Source organism: Culex pipiens, chromosome 3 (genome assembly GCF_016801865.2).
Source record: "Culex pipiens pallens isolate TS chromosome 3, TS_CPP_V2, whole genome shotgun sequence".
Classification (NCBI taxonomy): domain Eukaryota; kingdom Metazoa; phylum Arthropoda; class Insecta; order Diptera; family Culicidae; genus Culex; species Culex pipiens.
In genome coordinates, this window is record NC_068939.1 from 105,024,100 (window position 1) to 105,045,776 (window position 21,677).

At 44.3% G+C, this 21,677-nt stretch overlaps 2 protein-coding genes across 2 annotated transcripts; one reads left to right on the forward strand and one right to left on the reverse strand.

Annotated features, from left to right (window-relative positions):
* Positions 1 to 322: 322 nt before the first annotated feature.
* Positions 323 to 12,339, reverse strand: LOC120425675 (L-threonine ammonia-lyase-like). The gene is made up of 6 exons (XM_039590258.1): positions 12,324 to 12,339; positions 1,522 to 1,583; positions 1,141 to 1,433; positions 982 to 1,074; positions 779 to 908; positions 323 to 517 (listed from the first exon to the last, which is right to left on the reverse strand). Exons 1-6 carry the CDS (start codon positions 12,337 to 12,339, stop codon positions 323 to 325), a joined length of 789 nt encoding a protein of 262 aa, XP_039446192.1.
* A 1,035-nt stretch (positions 12,340 to 13,374) lies between these two features.
* Positions 13,375 to 18,726, forward strand: LOC120425674 (uncharacterized). Its single transcript, XM_039590257.1, has one exon. It carries the CDS (start codon positions 13,375 to 13,377, stop codon positions 18,724 to 18,726), a length of 5,352 nt encoding a protein of 1,783 aa, XP_039446191.1.
* Positions 18,727 to 21,677: the final 2,951 nt, after the last annotated feature.

The window sequence follows — 21,677 nt, forward strand, 5'->3', positions numbered from 1 at the left end:
TATTGGACAACACTCAATTGAGCAACACTAAACAATTTAGGTCTTTTTACATCGTTTGATGGAACCCCTAACTTCAAAGAAGAACAAAGTTAATTGAAAACCAGAGGAAATTCGGGATAAATTTTCCGATTATGTGTGATTTGACAGAGAATGACCCTTCTTCAAATTTAATCAAGGCCCAATCCAGTCTGACCAAACGCACCTCACAATTATTTAATAAAATGAATACAAATTAATTTGCTCTTATTTAATTGGAAAAATATTTTCAGCAAGCTGAATCAAGCTTGACAGCTTGGTTAACATTAACCTTAACATGTTAACATTAAGTTGAGAATGAAACTGCCACTGAATCCGCTTTGTAAATGCCGGCCCCGATACTCTTTAAGGGTGTTCCCCTCAGGAACTGGGAAAGATTTACTTTACATATAAAAAAGCACACATTTTCGTACGTTTCCTGCAGCAGGTTCCTCATTTCCTTCGTGTGGTGCCAGTCACGTGTTTCGCAGATAACTTTGACCTACAAGTAGAACCGAAAAGGGAAGGGTTGTTGGATGGAACAAGACTCAAATTATCAAACTTGGGGACCGTTTCGATCGGGTGGGACCTGATTTGAATATGGGATGAAAAATGAACAAACACAGACAGTGGCACAATGCGGTGTTGTTTTGCGATGTCACGTTTCCAAGCCCGAGGGCGAAATTCATCTATTTTCCCATTAGCTGCACTTGTACCGACATGAAACTTTGCCTTTCTCCCTAGGCCAAAATGGGCCACCCACCTCAACGCTGTGTACGTCCCGAATGAAAGCTCGATCGTGCATTATATCTTTAATGGAAACACCAAGCCCAGCCAGCAGGTTGCACAACTTTGACACCCCGCCGGGACCATCGCTGACACGGACTGTGAATCTGGAAAAACGACCAAAAACCGTTGTTGAACATCACCAGCAATCGGAGAACCAAAAGACCATTTGCATATTACCTCTGGAGGCGCCCTTCCGCGGCCAGGCCTCGTTCCAGGCAACGACCGAAAATCGTCGTGTCAATGTTTCCACCGCAAACCAACAGCACAACTCTACGAAGGAATGGAAATCGTTTAATTACCTTGGCAAAGTTTGATAACGACTAGAATAATTGCTACCTCTTGCCTTTGAACTCGTCCATGTGACCGGCCAGGATAGCGGCCAATCCGGAAGCTCCGGCACCCTCGACGACACACTTCTCCAGCTCGACCAGGCGCAGAATGGCCAGGGCAATCCACTCCTCTTTGACCACTATCATCTTGTCCAGCAGGGGCACGGTCGTGGCAAATGCATTGTACCCAACTTGTGGCACCGCCAACCCATCGGCCAGCGTTTCCTTGTTCGGGGTGTAGATTGGGGCTCCGTTTTCCAGTGCTTTTGTGAAACTCGGACACTTTTCCGACTCCACACCCTGTGGAAATATGAGCAAGCCGGTGATTTAGTGATTGTGTTGCACTTTTGCACGCGATTCGAAACGACCCACAAAAAGTACGACTTACAATGATTTTGGTCTGGGGACTTAAATTCTTGATGGCAGTGGCAATGCCGGTTTCGTGCGTCACTTCTCATGTTTTTTTATACTGTCCAAAAGATGACCCCTATAAGTTTACACAAATAGAGGCACAAAAATGCATAAGGAAGCAAAACGCAGGTCTTGGCCTAAATTGTCCAAGTGTGAGATTCTTGTAGGAAATTCAATTTCCTACAACTTTGTGTACAAGAAGATCAGGGTTGATCGTGTTACGTAACATGAACTTAATTAAATTGTATCAAAACCATTGCAAACAAATCCAGCGGCCTCCTCTTTATGGCCAGTGGTTTTGAAAGGAAATTTTATTTCTCTTTTGAATCAACGCAATGTTGGTGGTACCACTTCTATTCCAAAGCTTTACCGAACCATTTTTGGAACAAATAATCAGAATGAGAACATAAACTGCCACACCCAAACGGCGGTCGCATGATTTTGATGCATGGCGGCATGAAAGTATATCAGAATTTGCATGAAAACTGTCCTTATGCATTTTTTGCGATATAGGGGTATGACATTTTTGCCCGTTACCGACAATTATCGACATTACCGACGGCTTTTTGGTTGTATTTCACAAAAAAAACCCTTAACAGAACGAGGATTGAACCACCAACTTCTTGGTTCTTGATCCGACAAGCTACCATCGCGCCATGGACGCTTGATGAAAAGAGAGTGAAAGAGCACCAACATATTCTTCTCTTTGGATTATTGTTCGGGGACGGGCCAGCTTTATATGTGTTGGTGAGAACTGCAGATCGCTGACATGTTTACACGCGGGCAAAAATGATCTACGGGCTTGCTGCAAAAAATGTTATAAAATGTGACATTTTTTGCAGCAAATCCACTGTTGCAGATTTTGAGATATATTTTTCATTTGGGTGCAATGCAAACTTGTTGAAGCTTTATGAGTAACTGGAAAAGCACCTCTCTTATTGCTTGAATGCTTCGGGAAATTTGTCGGCTGGGTTAATTTAAATTAATCATGTTGACATTGTGAAACAATTGCGATTATTTTTTTTATCAGGGTATATCTGTGATGATTACAGAAATGGCTTTAATTCAAAAGCTCAGTTTCTCAACTTCTGAAATCACTTACTTAATACATTAAATGGGTACAATTTTAAACATTTTCCGTTTAAAAGGCTCAGCTGCAATTCCCTGCAGCATCAACTGAAACTGTATTGCATGGGTGCAATAAAGTTTTGTCGACATAAGCGGATTTCAACAAATCTTCTTTAGTTGGAAACTATTGGCTTCAAAGCCGACAGCCATTTGTTTCTATTATGAGTGTATCATTGTAATATGTAAGCACGTGAAGATTTTTTAAAATTATAATGTGCTCGAGGACATTTGCTTTTCAAATTCAAATGTTCATTTAAATCATGTATGCTGAAATCTTACATTTAAAGTAGATAGATACAAAAGTACTGTTCAAGGTCATTCAGGAGCTTGTTTGTTGTTTGAGAACTGAGCCAAAATTCTCATAAAAGACTTTTTTCTTCAAAAAATGCAAATTTCCACTCAGTTTCTCAAAAAGCAATAAATAACGAACGTTTATTCAGTTGCTGCTCGCTGTACTGATCAGCTGATGCATGATCAACACATGGCCATAAATTTCCCGCACCAAATACTGCGAAGTATTTGTTCAGCGAACGCAGTTAATCAATCTTGTCACAGTTCTACCAATTCCGACGCTGATAAATTCAAACAATCCGCCATTTCCACTCAATTGGATTAGGAAAGTCAACCCCCTCAGTGAATGGAAATAAATTTTGCACCACTTTTTTGGTGACCTGGAAAATAAAAACGCAATAGCGCAATAGCATCTACAATGTAATGCACTCTTACACAATTTAAGTCTTTAAATCAAACTGTTCTGCCTTTAATGAAATGTATGTGAGAGGATTTGTTTCGGAGCATCCAAAAGCTTTTTTATTTAAATTCCTATTATCTATTTTTTTTTAAAGTGGTGAGATTGATAAATTGTTACTGTTTTGCTACATTATTTGTTTATGCAGTGGGAATTAAACAATTTGCTTGAATTACGACCAAATTCTTAACCTGTGTGTGTATGCAAAAACTTCTAACTATACGATGCATAAATTGTAGGAGATGCTTCTCGAAATTGTGGAGCAGGGTCAAATACCAGTTTCATTTCGATTAAAACCCAACCCAGATCATGCAATCCTGCACTGATCTTCAATCCTGATGACAGTACGCCCGTACAGCAGAGCCCGAGCTTTATGCAACTTATAATCAAAGCAAAACTATGCTCTCTGTTATCTCCCAAAAGACCTAGATTCTGCTACAATCTGTGTTGTTTAACGAGCCTTTGGCCGAAATAGAAAAGAACTGTCCTTAATCCAAGTTCTGACCGACGACATCGGACGAGGAAGAGAAAAGCAAACAATTTGCACTCAACGCCAACACATTCTGGCTGACGAAAAACTATGCTCTGTTGAGGCTTTAATTAAAAGATCACAGATAAGGACAGCAGGCAAAAAAGACTGAGGGTAGTGTAAATTAGAGGTTCCCGTGGGATAGGTACTTTGCAGGAAAGTCAAATGAACTTATTTTTTGAAATGTAAAAAAAATCCAATATGTAAATCCAAATTTATAACTATAATGAAATAAAAATAAACTGTTCACTCCACAGCATTGCCTTGGCGTTCTCAATTCTTACTCGCAAACCTCTTTTTACACCTGAGCTTCTCCCCCCCCCCCTCCCGGATTCAAACTGACGTCCTTTGGATTGGGAGTCCAACTGCCTACAAGCGACTCCACTGGGACAGGACTCAGGGAGACGACTCCTACACCTGGACTGAGCTAACGACCTAACCTTTAAGGTTAGACCGGGGCCAACCACGGCAACCTCGCCTACTCGTACTCCAGCCAGTGGTCCCAATTGAAGTTTTATTTTGGGAACTGCTTAGGTGGATACTGAAAAGTACTTTCAAGAAATGTTATTTTTGGCGACAAAAAGATATGCAGACGGGGTCGACTGAGGTCAAAAGCAACCAATCAGCTGCGGTAAATAAAACTCAAACCAACACAGAAAGAACAACTAATTGAATTACGTCAACATCACACGTAGATGTTGAATCAGATCTTACACACTTTGTCTCGTGCTTTGTCTTCTTTTTGTCACTCATAAAACTTTTGTCGACAGCTCACACCAAAAAAATAAAGAAGAAATCTTCACTTTGGAAATTCAATTAAGAACTTTACAAACAATTCCAAAGCTATGCCTGACTGTTTCAGTAAGGCTGGGCTCACCTGTTTGTGTCACGTTGGCAAGCAAAAAGTGAAGAGAATCAAAAGATTTTTGGAAAGCATGCAGTCTTTACATGATCTCAATCGTGTGTAATGAAAAATTCTCAACATTCTTTTCTTGAGGAAACATCTTTTTTATATAAAGCAATATGGCGTAAGCAGTTAGTAACCAAATTTGAAGTGATATATCATGATCCACTACAATACTAATAAATTGATTGTGAGAGGGTGTGCTAAAAATGTTTAGTCTTTTAATTTATTCACGAGTCACCGAAGCATCAGTTAATGCGATACAACTTCAATGTGCGATTATTTTCAATACTCGGATTTCTCGGATAAACGACCTCAAAATAGGACGGTAATCCGATTGATTTGTTGGGATTTCAAGAACGATTAGGATATCAGACTTATGACCAAATAAGATTTCCGTTTAAGATATTGATGATGTTTTTTTTCGGCAAGTAAGGCAGTTGCAAATATTTTTTGAAGTTGATGTCGCTCGGTGGGGTGGGGAGGGGGGGCTCTTGAGCCTTTATACAATAAAAATGAGATCGCTCATTAACAAAAAGACAACAATATTACTCAATGCATTAATAAGCGCATCCACTAAGTAATCTCACTTTTTTATTTCTCCTTACAGTATGACTCATGCTAAGTGGAGAACTTTCTAGGGCATTTTTACTCGTTTAAGTGTCATTTGTCTGGCTGCTAATAATTCTGAACCAAGGCCAATGCTTTTCACGTTGCAAAACAAAAGTTACTTTCTAATGTGCCAAATGATAAGCAACTTTACCCACGAACAAATCTGGTGAATAAATTACGAGAGCAATTCATCTGAGAGATTGAAAAAACGAATTCCACCGTTCTTTTTATAATATAATGATTTGCCATCACTTAAAAATTGTTCAGCAAACAACCATAAAAAATGCACCACTTTTCATCGAGATCTGCAATTTTCAGAACAGATAAAAAACGCGAAAATGTAAATTGATTGCATTTTTTTCCAAACTTTACAAACACGAACAGTGAAGATAGCAGCCAACAAACCAGTTCGTAAAAACGTCATAAATCAGGCAACTTTTATTACGAATTCGTGTGAACAACAGCGCAGGCGAAGAACGGGAACTGCAGAGAAAAACTGTAAAGAATTTTCCAAGAAATCTACCATGATTAATTCCGCTATAAATTTGGCTTGATGGATAAACACTCGACATCCTGTGCAGCTACTGCTGCGACTTTGGGCAGTTTGTTAGTTCGCTTACAGCTGATGTCTGTTTTTAAGTTTTGGACTTGAAAGCTCATTAGGTTTCCAAAAGTGAGACATTCATTTAGATGTTGATTTTTAATTGGAAATTTAAATGATGATCTTTTAAGCAATCTCAAATTAAACTGATTTACCTTCATTCAAGAGAATTTCATTTTATGAAATTTAAAACATGCCTAAGAAGCTTCGATGATTTGTTATATAATATAAAAATAACAGTCGACTCTCTAGTTGTTGTTCTGTTCAAAATGTAACAAGTTTTGTGTGAAGATTATTGACAAACTTATTTATTCCAAAACTAAGCTGGTTACTAATGTTGAAACACATTTGAACATTGGTTCAAACAGCAGTTACTCATCTTCAATAATGCTTAAAGAATCCACGTCCAAAAAACTGAACTGATCAACTCAACTTAAGGCCGGTTTCATTGAATCGAATATTCCTAAAAGCATAAACAGATAATTGTTAAATTTTTGTGTTTGTTTAATTTAATATCAAGTGCAAAATAATCCATAAAAAATATTTTTAATAAATTATAATAACTTTCAATACTTTTCAAAAGAAAGACAACAAATCTCTTGGATATTTTTGCAGCAAATTTTAGAAAAATGTTTGTATCTTAATCTGTTTTTTTACGTGCAGTGTTCTTTGTTTTCTAAAGTGTGTTTGAGTCAAGTCCACACAACTTTTATGTTTCATCCCACACGCTGACAAGGTACCAAATAGGGATCTGCCCACTATCCCCTAATTATGAATCAATCCAGGGAGTTGAATTAGTTTAGTATAGTTTATTATTTTAGTATTTAACAAAAATCGTGATATCATCAAACATACCCAATTGCAATGCAGATGTTCTGTCGTAATCAGAGGCCATATCAAAACGCATATACCTAGCACACCGTAAACGAAACCGTAATATTTCCCGGTAAATTCTGCGGTGGCCCTACTTATTCACACCCAGTTGCCAATTTCCTTTAGTTGGTTATTAAAACCTCGTTCAGCGAAAGCCACATGAAAGCTCTCCAACATCAAGCATATATTCCGCACTCAACTTTGTGGAAAGCATAAATAAAAATGTGAGCGCTATCCCCCTTAGCTCTATTTTCTTTGCCACGCCATGCATGAGCTGCAGCGAACAAAATTACGGTCAAGGATCAGAACACAGCCCGGAGAGGGTCGACAAGCAGGACCCCAACTTTGTAGACACCGAGACTACTGTCTGGGAACTCGCAGGTCTTTGTTTTGTGAACCACAACCGCGCGGGCAGCAAAATCACACAACAGCAACAAGACTGATGGCAGACCACCGGCACGGCAAATGTTTGTTCCAGAAAATGTTTTGGGGTGGGGTCATTTGGGTAAAATAGATAATGAATTTGATAACCTTTCCTACATGATTACCATGTAAACATATAATCATATTACAAAAGTTTTCCTCTCTTTTAATCCTTTCAATTACTCTTGATTTGAGCAACGAAAACTCCCATATAACCCTGCGTTCTCCAAAGAGCAACAAATTAAAACAATAAGCGAAGGTACCGTTTGGACGGCTCTTTTACGGGTTGAAAATCACTTCAAGGGGGGATCATTTTATGATAAATCAGATGCGGAATCCAAATAAGTGGAATTGAGCTTCTTGATGGGATGTTTCAGGGAAGTTCGGAGCATGTCGCTTATTTTAGGAGCAAATCATTATTTCAGCGTAAGGAACCACCACACGCCAACATTTTTTACTTCAACTTTTTAAGCTATTTTCGCAAGTTTTGTTTTTGGCTTTTTGAAGAAACTATTGAAACAATCAGATCAGCTTAGGTCTTGTTAACTTTGCAAAACATTTCTGCAAGACCAACACAAAATGACAAATTCCGGAAAAATTGTTTGCGTGTAGTGGATCCTTAAATGCTAGTGGAACATCGCCAAGGTGAGTGAAAAGTTCAAGATTTTGTCGTTTTGGCGTTCTTGGTGAGTGTCAATATATAATCTAATTTCGAGGGATTTTCAATGATAATTTCCATTGGGGTTTCTATTCCACCTCACACAGAAGGCCGATTTTCATAAAACATAGTCCTAGGGGGAAATTTTGGTTCCTGTTCTTATTTCACATCTGTTAACTGTTGAACTGTAGGATAAAAATTTAATTTACTTTTCGAATCTGCATTGATCCATAAAGGACATTTATTTCAATTCTAATCTAATCTAATCTAATCAGACCCTAGCGCAGCCAATCTTTCGAAGGGATCCTGGAGAGTGCCTTAGGTTAGATTACGCCTAGCACTCTTCTTGTCATTTATCAACATTGCATTAGAATGCATTGAAACATCACAAGCGTTAAAGCGGCCAGGCCTACTGCGTAAAACCGTATCGCAGAGATGACTCGTAATTGGGTTGAAGTTTCATGTCTGTTGATGGTTGACATTTTCCGCTTGACAACGATGTTTTGTTTTGAAAATAAAAGATTTTGACGAGATTGCTGTGATGGAAAAATAGAGTAACGCCACCATCTCATAACACCAGACAACCATAACGCCTCAGCTAGGCGTTACGGTTGTACCTTTGGCTGGAACCATGAATTTAAAGGAAATTTGTTCCGAGTCGCTCTATTTTCAATACTCTTTGGTCGAACCCCGCCTCGAGCGACTTTTATTTTTCGTTCATATTCATCATTTCAAATTTCTGTGTTCTAAACTTTCTCGTTGGGAGCAGATGGGCATCGAACCCAGAGCCATTCGCTTAGAAAGCGAACACCGTAACCAGTCAGCCACGGCCGCTCCCCGATCTCTTTCATTTTTCAATATTATAAAAAAAAAGTATTTACAATCATTTGCAGCTTAAAATTACAGCTTGGAAATTTGGTGTTCAAGGGATTTTTATGTAACATTGGACGCTCGATTTGCAAACTTCGAATTTCGAAAAAAAAACATATTTTTCATCGAAAAAAATAACAAATACAAGAATAGTTTTAAAAAGTCAGTAATTTTGTTACGTCATCGTCATTTTATAGGAAATTCAATGTTCTTTTTTTATCTGAAATAATCCAGAAGGGTCATTTATTCATTTAGAACAAAAATAAAAACATTTTGAAATTTCCTGTTTTTCTAACTTTGCAGGGTGAGTTTTTAAAAATCTGAAAAGTTGTAAAGCATACAATTAGAAAAAAATGTGCAAAAATAGCTTGGGTGATTTAGGCAATTTAGGCGAAACACCTAAATGATTTGCAAAAACATCCTCTTTTTGCAACTTGTTGCATAAACTACTATTTTGCAACTATTACAGAATTCTATCTAAGTCAAACTTGAACGTTTTTTTTAATATTTCCAAAAATGTTTGATGAAAGTTTTGACTTTCACTCACATTGAAACGTGTGAAATTAATTTAATTGTAATTTTTTTTGTGAACAAATTTTTTGTATCCTGTGGGGATGTGGGGATCAAAATATTGATAAATCATAAGTTTTTTTTAATCAACAAAAAATAAAAAGATTAGCATATACAAGTTTAAAATAAACCTACATTTTGGAAAACTATAAAATCACTTTACAAGTGGTCGACGGGCCATTTTACATGATCATTCAAAATGGGTCCGCAGGCCACAAAATATCACCTCGCGGGCCATGTTTGGCCCGCGGGCCATACTTTGGTCACCCCTGATTTAATCCTTGGGCAACAGTTAAAAAAAACTTGTTCACTTCAAGTGGAGTGAATCAGCACCTAGAGCGTGAAGAAGAACGATGGGAAAAATTAAAAATGCGAACAGCTTAAACCACAATCCAGCAAAGTTGTGGTCACGGAAAACTGGGCGCTGAAACTCAGTGCAGAAAAAAGCATCATTTTCCGGACCGGGTAGTGATTTTTGGTTTTCCCGAACGTTTTCCCCATGTTCGCTAATTAGAAACATATTACTCCACGTTTACAAAAGCGCTCGTTACGTCCTTCCGGGTATGGCAAGAGAAAGATAGGAAAAAGCGAGAAATTTTATTGCCCTCCGTAACCACAGTGGATAAGGATTAAGGTGAGCAAAAAGTTCAGGGTGATGACAGAGTGAGGGTTAGTGAAGGATGGGACACCCCGTGGTGCAAAAAATGTGATGAAGTGAAAATATGCACCACATCACCTTTCGTTCTTGGTAGTAGTACACTGCAACTACACTTTAATTATTATTAATTATAATAGGAAAATGGTGCAGCATGCTGCGTTGTAGCTTATTTGCATAGTTCTCATTAATTATCCTGGTTTTACAAAGCAGAAACTTCCCTCAGACAGTGGAACGTTGTTGCGTGACGAGAAATAGTTTGAAAGTTGGTTTTTAAAAACGATTTTTTGCCTTCTTGAAGCTACTTAAGAAATGTTTTATCGAGATCAGTTGTGTTTCAAAATTTATATAAATTTATATGGCACAATCATTGGCGTCCTAGTTGGCATCCATTGAATGCCAACTTGGACGTCAATGATTGTGCCACAGCTAAAAAAGTAGTAATCCAGCTGCGTGTAAAAGGCCTGGGTGTAAAATAAATATACAGTCGACTCTCTGGCTGTCGATCTTCTCGATATCAATAATGCTCCATGTACCGATGAATTCTTCAGTCCCTTCAAACTGCATACTTCGATTGTCTTTATTCCTCGATATTTTCTCTTACTTAAAGGATCTTTTCCTCGACGGTCCCTTGAATTCTATTTGCTTTAAATATCTATTCCGGTTGTCAATAATTTTACTTTCTCATGGCTTGCATAGACATTTTTCTTTGAGAAACGAAGCTTTGAAGAGTGTTTGACATTTATTTGTTTTTGTTTGCTGGACGTTGCCATGATTCTTTCCTATAGCTGTTCAGCAAGAAAAAACAAATTTCAATCGAGTCTTCATTTTGCATCGTTCTGTAAACTGATGATTCTCTTCCTCGACGGTCCCTTGGATATTGACAACCAGAGAGTCGACTGTAGCATTATTTCATGCAATGTTATGTGATTTCACACCCTAAAATATGTAGCCCATCAGTAGCCCCACTTGACCGAAATGTCAAGTTCATATATGCGTTTATCCTTACAACTTATCATTGGTCTGATGGCCGAGCGGGCTAAGGCGCCAGTTCTAACTGTTTGTGCTGGGTTTGAATCCCGTCGGTTGAAACTTTTTTTGTGTTTGCAAAAATTCTACATGCAGTGTGCAATATTAAGTGTTTATTTTCACGAAGGTGATGTGCATGCTTTTGCATGCGATTCTACCATCGGATTTTTTGCTGTGTGCCACAAAATTATATAAATTTTGAAACACAATTGATCTCGATAAAAAAAAATCCATTACAAGGAATGGAATCATCGATACCAAAAAGTATCAGCATGTGTAGGGCACTATTCTAAACAACTTGTACAAGCATTTTTCAAAATATGGATAGGGACGCATAATGTTTACCTTGAACGAAAAATTATGGCAATGATGGAAGTCTTCACGTTACCAAAAACGATTTCTTAATAGCTAATTACTTTGAGCATTCAGACACCCAGAACTGGACATCGGCATACAAGAGGATAAAGAGCACGATTCGGTAGTAAAATGGTACTGTGTGCGGACTGAGAGGATAAATCCCGAAATAACCGAGAGTACTTTACTTATGGGTTCATCTTCAGAAAAAGTTCACTTATCAAAAAAAAGTACCGATATCGAGACTCGAACCCAAGACCTTCGGGATATTGAACCGTACCTTTGCCGTATGGGCCACCATGGTTCGGTGACTAAGTGGCGGTCATTTGTACATATAAGCAACTCAATAGGATGAACTGTTCCAATGAACGAATGAACACGCGAGAGGGCTATACTCTCACAAAATAGCACTTTCCTCACGTTTCTTTTCGTGAGGACTATCCCCTCGTTCTTTAACTTTGGGTGGAGGCTTGTTCCGATAGGCGTACTGAGCCTATCCCATATATGAGCTTGATTGAACATAACAGGAGCTGGCGCTTTGCGTTTGAATAAATGGAACTAACCCGTAAAACGGCTTTTTCTCAATTTTTGATGCACTTTTAGCCAGGCAATTCATATGATGATGTTTGTTTTTTTGCTGGGGCCATTTCCAAAAAATTAAAGCTATGAAGCTTCAATGTGTCTAACACTTTTTTGCTATAAATACCTCAACTTACGCAAAGGTTTGGCCTATACGCCTGATAGCGCGAGAGATCAAATTTAATTTTGTTACACCCTAGATGTGATCCACACGAATAAATGTTACACTGTCCTTGTCTTTCTCACACCGTCCCTGGTCCATCTTTGATGAGAGCCAGCAGAGAGCAGAGGGAATCCTCGCTCTACTTGATCTCTCCCGGCCAGCCTCCCATGTACAATGGATTTTAGATTATAGTCTTAAATAAACCGTTGACTACACCCGACCGTTTGCACGTTAGAATAAACGTTTTTCTGTTCGCGTAATAAAGTGTTTTATAATTGTGTAAAAACGGTGTTTTTCTGGGTCCGAAATCCCCGAACCGACCACACGCGCGAACATTTGGTCCTTCGAACCGGATCCGAAGGATCCGGTCTGGCCAGGTTCGGGACACTTCGCGAAACGGACAGTTCAGTGCGCGAAGTGTTGGCCTGCTCGCGAAGAGCAGCGCAAAGTGTACGGTGCAGAAGCGCGCCTGGACAGTTTTGGTGCGTGTTGCGCGTGAAAACGGACAAAAAGTGCACGGAAAATCCGTGAAAAAAGTGCAAAAAAACACGGGAAAAAAACCCAAAAAGCGGAGCTGAACAGTGGCACAATTGTGCATACAAAAGTGAATTGTTCGTGTTGAACAAAGGCGGCGGCGACTAGTGCAGTGCGGTGAAGAAGATTTCGCCATCGCGGAACTCACGGCGACTCACGGTGTGCGCGCGCTTTGGCAAGCGTCGCGACGTCACCATCTCAACCGGTTGGCTGACGTCATCGTTGGAGTCGGTGATTGATTGGCGCTGGGAGCTTTCGGGACGGATTTGGCGGATCAAGACGGAGATACAGGAGAGTATTTGCACGTAGTACGGTGGCTTGGTTAATTTGGCTCTTTTGCGGATCGAAATAAAGTGGCTTTTGAAAATAAAATTGCACGAGAGTTTTTATTAGTCTGGTCAGGTTGCATGAGTGTTGTGTCGTTCTGTCTGGTCCTCTGGAGTTCCCTGGTCGATTCCCCTGTCGCTGCTGTCAATACTGGGTCGTACAGTTCGCAATCTGTCTTGCGCGGTCGCGTCGTGGAACGTCGAGTCGATCCGTCTGTCTCTGGTGAATCTGAAAGTGAAGTGAATGTTATTCAGTTGGCGATCAGTAGTCACGATGGGCGATCTGCAGACTTTGCGGAAGAAGCAGGAGATCCTGCTGAATAAACTGGAGGTGTTGAATCAGTTCGTCGAGCACTACAAGGCGGAAGAACACGAGTGCCAGCTGGAAGTTCGACTCGGTATGCTGAACGACGTGTACCTGGAGTTTACGAACCTACGGACGAAGCTGGAGTTGCTGCTGGAAGAAAAGGATGCGGCCAAGTACGCGGATGCGGAGCCGAAGGTCAAGCAGGAGGTCGTGTCACATCGTGAAGAGGCCAATCTACAGGTGGTACAGGAGTTCGACAACAAATTCTGCAAGGTCAAGGCGATGCTGATTGCGAAGCGGCCGGTCAAGATCTTCGCACAGACAGCTCCAAGTGTTGGTGATGCGGATACCTCGTTTCCGTTGCGCGTCAAGCTGCCTGACATTCATCTGCCGAACTTCAGCGGAAATCTGCGCGAGTGGGTGACCTTCCGTGACACCTTCAAAAGTCTCATCCACCGGAACTCGAAGCTGACATCGATGGACAAGTTCACCTATCTCCAATCGTCTCTTTCTGGTCCTGCGTTGCTGGAGATCAGTGGCATCGACCTGTCGGAAGAAAACTACTCCGTCGCGTGGAACGCGCTGGAGGAGGAGTACGGAAACAAGAAGCTGATCGTGAAAGCCCACCTCGATGTCATTCTGGATCTGGAACCGCTGACCAAGGAGTCGTACGACGGTCTCAGCCACCTGCTCGGTGAGTTTGAGAAAAATCTGCAGATGCTGGACAAGATGGGTGAAAATACTGCCAACTGGAGTACGGTTATGGCGCACGTCCTGTGCTCAAAGCTGGACTCGGCCACGCTTAGGAATTGGGAGACCCACCACAACAGCAAGGAAGTCCCAACCTACAAGGCTCTACTGGAGTACCTGCGCGGCCACTGTTCGGTTCTTCAGTCGATCAAACGAGCGAAAACGAAACCGTCGGAACAGCGGCCTCCGAAGGCAGCGGTCTGTCACACTGCTGTGCGGAGCAGTAACCAGTGTCAGTTTTGCAGCGGCCCGTGGCACACCCCGTTCCGGTGCTTCAAGTTCCAGAAGATGACGATCTCGGAGCGCAACGACGCTGTTTCGAGGAACAAGCTGTGCAGAAACTGCCTGAAGCCTGGACATTACCCGCGGACGTGCGAAGGAGGAACTTGCCACCACTGTCACCAGAAACACCACTCGATGCTGCACAACGATCAGATGAGATCCTCCGTTCCACAACAGCAGTCGAGACCGACCGCGACGACCTCAGTACAGCGACAACAACCCAGACCACAGAACACGAATCAGACAACACACACTCCAGCCAACAATGCACCTGCTAATCCGACTAACCTACAGACTACAGACTCTCAAGCCACACAGCCACAAACCACTAGCCAAAACTACGTTGCACTACCCGTCACGCCCACACACAACATCATCCTGTCAACCGCGCTCATCCGCATTAAAGACCGCTTCGGAAACACGCTGCTAGCGCGTGCGCTTCTTGACTCGTGCTCACAGCACTGTCTGATGACCAGAGAGTTCTCGCGAAGACTCAAATTCGAGCGACAATCGTCGTATTTGCCGATCCAAGGGATCGGAACTTCCCGTTGTGTGTCGACTCAGCTCGTGTGTGCAGATGTCGGTCCGCGTTCCGATCAGATTTCAGCGTACGAGTCGGAGATGCAGTTCCACGTCCTGCCCAAGCTCAACATCTCGTTGCCGACGTCGTACATCGACCCGTCTACAATTCAGCTGCCCGACTGGATGTTCCTGGCTGATCCGGAGTTCCACAAAACCGGTCCAGTGGACGTCATTATCGGTGCCGAGTTCTACATGGACTTGCTGACGGACGAACGGGTGAAACCAGCTGCAGACGGTCCCACGCTGCACAACACGGTGTTTGGTTGGATCATTTCCGGCCGGCTTCCCGGCAGCGTTCCAGAATCGACGTCTCTCGTATCCGTCGCGGCAATCGACGAGCTGCTGACCAGATTTTGGGAACTGGAAACGTGCCGCACCAAGAGCACGCACTCGATCGAAGAATCCACGTGCGAGCAGCTGTTCGAGGAGACGACGGTTCGTGACGAAACTGGCAGATTTGTTGTGACGCTGCCCAAGAAGAAGTACGCTGTCCAGCGTCTCGGTGAGTCCAGATCAACAGCCATCAAACGCTTCTTGGGACTGGAGAAGCGGCTGTCAGCGAATCCAGACCTGAAACAACAGTACAGTGATTTTATTCACGAGTACGAAGCCATGGGACACATGAAACGGGTTGCCGGCGACACGGCCGGGGGAGAGTTAGCGTATTACCTGCCACACCACTGCGTCTTGAGGCCGGACAGCACCACTACGAAGCTCCGCGTGGTGTTTGATGCTTCGTGTCGCACGTCTACCGGAGTTGCTCTGAACGATGCGCTCATGGTGGGACCAGTTGTGCAGGACGATTTACTGGACATTGCGCTACGCTTTCGACTCCACGCTGTTGCCATCGTCGCTGACATCGCCAAGATGTACCGTATGATTCGCGTCCAGCCTGACGACCAGAGACTGCAGAGAATCGTTTGGAGAGACAATGCTGACGAACCCATCCGAATCTACGAGCTGACAACTGTCACGTACGGAACGGCGTCTGCGCCGTATTTAGCGACCAAGTGCTTGCAAAAACTCGGTGAGATCGGAGAAAAGACGCACCCATCCGCTGCCAAGGTCCTCAAACGAGACTTCTACGTTGACGACATGCTGGCAGGTGCGCACACGGTCGCAGAAGGAAAAGAGCTAGTCGCCGAAATGGTCGATCTGATGGAATCTGGCGGATTCTCGTTGCGAAAGTGGCATTCAAACTCCCGAGACATCCTGCTCGACGTCCCGGAACATCTTCGCGACGAACGGACTCTGCTAGAACTGGACACGTCTGACGCAACCGTCAAGACGCTCGGGCTCGTCTGGGAGCCAAGTACGGACTGTTTCCGTTTCAGATCGCCAAAGTGGAACGACGTTGCAGTGATCACGAAGCGTGTCGTGGCCTCAGACATGGCCATGATCTTCGACCCGTACGGGCTGATCGGTCCTGTCGTCGTCCAAGCAAAAATCTTCGTGCAGAAGCTGTGGCGCATGGAACTGGACTGGGACGCCGCTCTGCCAGAAGATCTGCAGGAGTACTGGCGTGAATACCGCAGAAATCTAGCCGGTCTAGACAGCCTGTCGATACCCCGCTGGATTGGCACAGGTGCAGATGACCAGAATGTGCAGCTTCACGGGTTCTGCGACGCTTCAGTCAACGCTTACGGTGCGTGCATCTACATCCGAACCGTTTCGGCCAACGGCGACGTCACCGTCCGCTTGCTGGCCTCCAAATCCCGCATCGCACCGCTCGAGAACCTGAAGAAGAAGAAGCGTAAGCAGTCGATTCCCCGCCTGGAGCTGGCGTCCGCTCTGCTGCTGGCGCATCTGTACGAGAAGGTGGCCAACGCCATCAACTTCCGAGGCAAAGCGTTCTTCTGGACGGATTCCATGATCGTACGCTGCTGGCTTGCGTCACTGCCGTCCAGATGGAACCAGTTCGTGGCCAACCGTGTGTCCGAGATTCAACACCTGACGGAGAGCGGATCTTGGGACCATGTGCCCGGAATAGAGAACCCAGCTGACATCATTTCTCGCGGCATGACACCGATGCAGCTGCAGTACTCAAAGCTCTGGTTCAACGGTCCTGATTGGCTGAGTCTCGACCACCAGCACTGGCCGCACGCTCAAGTGCCGAACGCAGCAGACTTCGACCACGAAGAACTGGAGGAACACAACGCTGTCGCTGCAGTTGCACATGACGCCGAGCCCTGCAGACTGTTCACAGCGAATTCGTCGTACACCGTGACAATACGGACGACCGCTGTAATCTGCCGCTTCTGTTTCAACAGCCGTGCGGCGAACAAGCACTGTCGCAGAGTTGGTCCGTTGACGGCTGAAGAGCTCGAGGTCGCTTTGAAGAAGCTGGTGCGCCTCGCTCAACGAGAATGCTTCCCGGAAGAGTACGATGCTTTGTCCAGAGATCGCGCGATTCCAAACAACTCCCGCATCGCTGCGCTGAACCCAAGAATCATCGATGGAATCCTGTGCGTCGGCGGCCGGTTGCAGCACGCCGCAGTCTCGGACAATCGGAAGCATCCGTACATTCTCGACCATCGTCATCCGTTCACGAAGCTTATCGTCACACACTATCACGAGACCATGTTTCACGCTGGACAACAACTGTTGATCTCTGCTGTGCGTGAGCGGTTCTGGCCGATCAACATCCGCAACCTCGTTCGCGAGGTGATCCACAAGTGTGTCGATTGCTTCCGTGTCAAGCCGAAGGTTCTGGACCAGCTTATGGCGGATCTGCCGCCCGAACGAGTCACTCCGTGCACACCGTTCGCACGAGTCGGAGTTGACTACTGCGGACCTTTTCAGGTCGCGTACCCGCAGCGCCGAGCTCGCCCAGTGAAGTGCTTCGTTGCCATCTTCGTCTGCCTGGTCACCAAGGCCGTTCACCTAGAACTAGCAGCAGACCTAACGACGCAGGCATTTCTGGCGGCCCTCAAACGGTTCACTGCCCGGCGTGGCAAACCGAAGCTGGTCATGTGCGACAACGCCAAGAACTTCGTCGGCGCAAGACGTGAGCTGAGCGAACTCGCCAAGCTGTTCCTAAGTCAGCAGTTCGAAGAGGAGATCATCCGCGAAACAGCGAACGACAGCATCGAATTTAAGTTCATTCCCGCTCGCTCGCCGAACTTCGGCGGCCTCTGGGAGTCCGCGGTGAAGAGCTTCAAGTTGCTGTTCAAACGTACGATCGGGCTGCACACCCTGCTGTACGACGAGTTCCAGACTGTGCTGGTTCAGATCGAAGCGATCCTCAACTCGCGACCGCTCACGCCGCTCAGCAACGACCCCGCAGACTTTGAAGCACTGACCCCAGGTCACTTCTTGATCCAGCGTCCACTCACTGCGATTCCAGAACCAAACCTCGACCACATTCCCGAGAACAGACTGTCGGCCTGGCAAACCGTCCAGCGGTACACGCAGCAGCTCTGGAAGAAGTGGTCCAACCTCTACCTGTCGGACCTGCACAATCGCACGAAGTGGACAAAGCAAAAGGACAACGTTGCTGTCGGAACCATGGTCCTGCTGAAGGACGAGAATCTCCCGCCGTTGAAGTGGCAGCTCGGACGCGTTTCCGATATCCACCCGGGAGCTGACGGCAATATCCGTGTCGTCACGGTGCGTACAAAGGACGGCAGCTATCAGCGTGCGATCTCTAAGATCTGCATTCTGCCGATCCGTGACAACCTTTCTACCGCGCAAGGGGAGAACTAGGACTCCTCCAACGGCGGAGGTCGAAAGGCCTCCGCACACCAGTTAAGTTATGTGTTGTTTTGAATTTCAAAAAGTTCACCGAATCTTTTTCCTCCAGAGTCGCCACCCTGTCTGCGCCCAGACCTGCGGGTCGTTCTGCGCTCGGAGGCCGTCAAAAAGATCGGAACTTTCGAAATGCTCTGAGGTAACCTGTTTTGTTTCGGTGGTGGTTTGCATGAAGATGTTTGCTTGCGATCTAGCTGGCAAAGGCCCAGCATAATTACGGTTACGGAAAACAGCGGCGCTCAGCGCCATTTCAGTCGCAAAGACTGCTCCCAATTCTGAACCCAGCTAAATCCATTCCACGTTTGGAACTCTTCGAGGTACACACACGCACACGATGACAGCAGCGGAGGAGACGTCCTCCCGGTCCCATCTGCGACGACCAGCAGCGAGCTTGGCCAGCTCGTTCCCAATCGCAGCCCGATGGAGCCAACCCCCGTCATCGCAGCATCGTACACCCGGAGAACCATCGTGTCGGTAACCGCTGAGGGTCAACAGCGACGCCAGGAGGCGTCGGGGGAGGCCACGGAGGTCTCCCCCAGTTCAGGCAAGTCGTTTTAGAATATAATTTTTCCGATTAAAAAGCACCCTCTCATCTGATTAGGGAGTCTCGCATCGCATCGACGCCGACGTCGGCGTCACCGATAGCATCAGACAGCAGAGCAGCAGATTACGCACGGCGCCACCCACGCACGGTGGCTTTGCGTTCAGCAGATCCTCGCAGATTAACAGCAGCAAGCAAGCAGACAGACGAACCGACAACCGACGTCGGCGGCACGCCGTCGAAGAACAACCGCAGCACATCGAAGCATCCACCCCCGCAACGAGCAGACGATTAAACCGATCGAGCACAGCAGAGCAAGCATGTCAAATCAACACCAGCAGACGGTAGCAGCACATCCCAGTTCCAGCCCAAGTTCAAGGTCGACCTGCTGTCGTTTGACGCCATGGAAAGAACATCAAAAATCAACATTTGGCAGAGAACCGCGACACCTATCGACCTAGCAGCGTCCCCAGCAGCAGCGCGGCATCCTGATTGATCGCCCGAGGTCCAGTCCAGTCCAGAAACAGCAGATTTTTACGCGAAATCGGTGCATTTTGACTGCAGCAAAGTGCACGATCCAGCCCGTCCAGAAGAAGAAAAATATCTGGCTATTGTTCGATTTCGATCGACGGCCGCAGCCGCGATCGCTAGTATATAAGGAGAACAATGACCAATCTTGATTTAGGGTAATAGCAGAAACAGTAGAAGTAGATAAGAGACGAAGATAACGGATAAGGAACAAAACAAAAACAAACCAGTGGGTTATCAGTGGGAATTAGAGTAGTAGTTGTGATAGCGACACGGAGAAGATGATTTGAATCAGTGTGATTCCAAGGCGGCCGGTATGATCGCGCGAGAGATCAAATTTAATTTTGTTACACCCTAGATGTGATCCACACGAATAAATGTTACACTGTCCTTGTCTTTCTCACACCGTCCCTGGTCCATCTTTGATGAGAGCCAGCAGAGAGCAGAGGGAATCCTCGCTCTACTTGATCTCTCCCGGCCAGCCTCCCATGTACAATGGATTTTAGATTATAGTCTTAAATAAACCGTTGACTACACCCGACCGTTTGCACGTTAGAATAAACGTTTTTCTGTTCGCGTAATAAAGTGTTTTATAATAGTGTAAAAACGGTGTTTTTCTGGGTCCGAAATCCCCGAACCGACCACACGCGCGAACAACGCCAAAGATGATGAAAGTTAACGCTGTAGTGGCCAAAACGCCTCAAATTGCAAAAGCATAGAACGTTGTTTTAAATTATCAAATTTTGCATATGAATGACTCTTTGGATATTCGATACCTCTGGGCTTTCTTGTACTAAGATTGTAGGTTTTCCTAGAGACATGAGAGCACAGTGTCATCGATTTGTTGTGGTTTGTGCACTGCTTTTAATGTGGTTGTATCTAGCCTGAGAACGGAAACTTAGATCTTTATTTCCAAGCTAATCCATTTTTTTGTAAGAAAGGCAAACATTTACAGTTGTTGTTTGTGATCTCAAATAAAAGGTGTGACTTGAAGTGTGAACATCAAATCCATTTTTGCCCATAATGATGCAGTTCTGCAAATTTATCAAGGCAAAGCATACCCTGGAACGGAAGCCGGTGGTGACAAACACAGAATGCAAATACCAAATGTCGTTTGATTTCCAGCTCTGCTGCTCGACGAGAAGGAAAAGTCCGTTGAAGTTATAATAGACTTTAAACTCTCCTCGCATTTGCCACATCGAACGTGCTTTATCACACCAAGTTGCACATGTTTGTAGTATGCGCACAGAGAGAAATCCACAGATGCTGGCAAGTTGTCTGGGCATTTCTCTCAAAATGGTATTTATAACTCAATTCCTAGCGTCAGCTGCCTTTCACTGCACTTGCACGTAGGACACGATAAAGTTGAATCAAACAATGACGATTCAATTTAGCCATACCGTACTTTTGCGAGCTCGTAGTTTCATACTGCCGGTCAAAAAATTCACTAATAAGACTGTCATTGTCTATCTTGCCATAAAATTGAGAGCGTTTTCTGCTCCAAAAATCAAGATAATTTCGCGACTGTAAGCAATCTTGTAACATTGGTGTATCTTCTTCTTCGTAGAGTTTATTCGATTGTGGGATTTGTTTCAAGAGTTAAAAGCACAGAAAATGCTGATCCACACAAGAGTATAATAATTAGGGGAAATATACCCTTTCTAATCAAACATCTATCTTCATCATATGAAGAGTTTGATGCTCGATTAAAGCTACAAAAATACTAACGTCATGATTCGAATTCCCGGACGCTTCGAAACCCGGACACTTCATCTTGTTTTATCAATTATTTGGATATAAGTTCGCATTATGAATGTCAAAACTGTGTGATTTGATG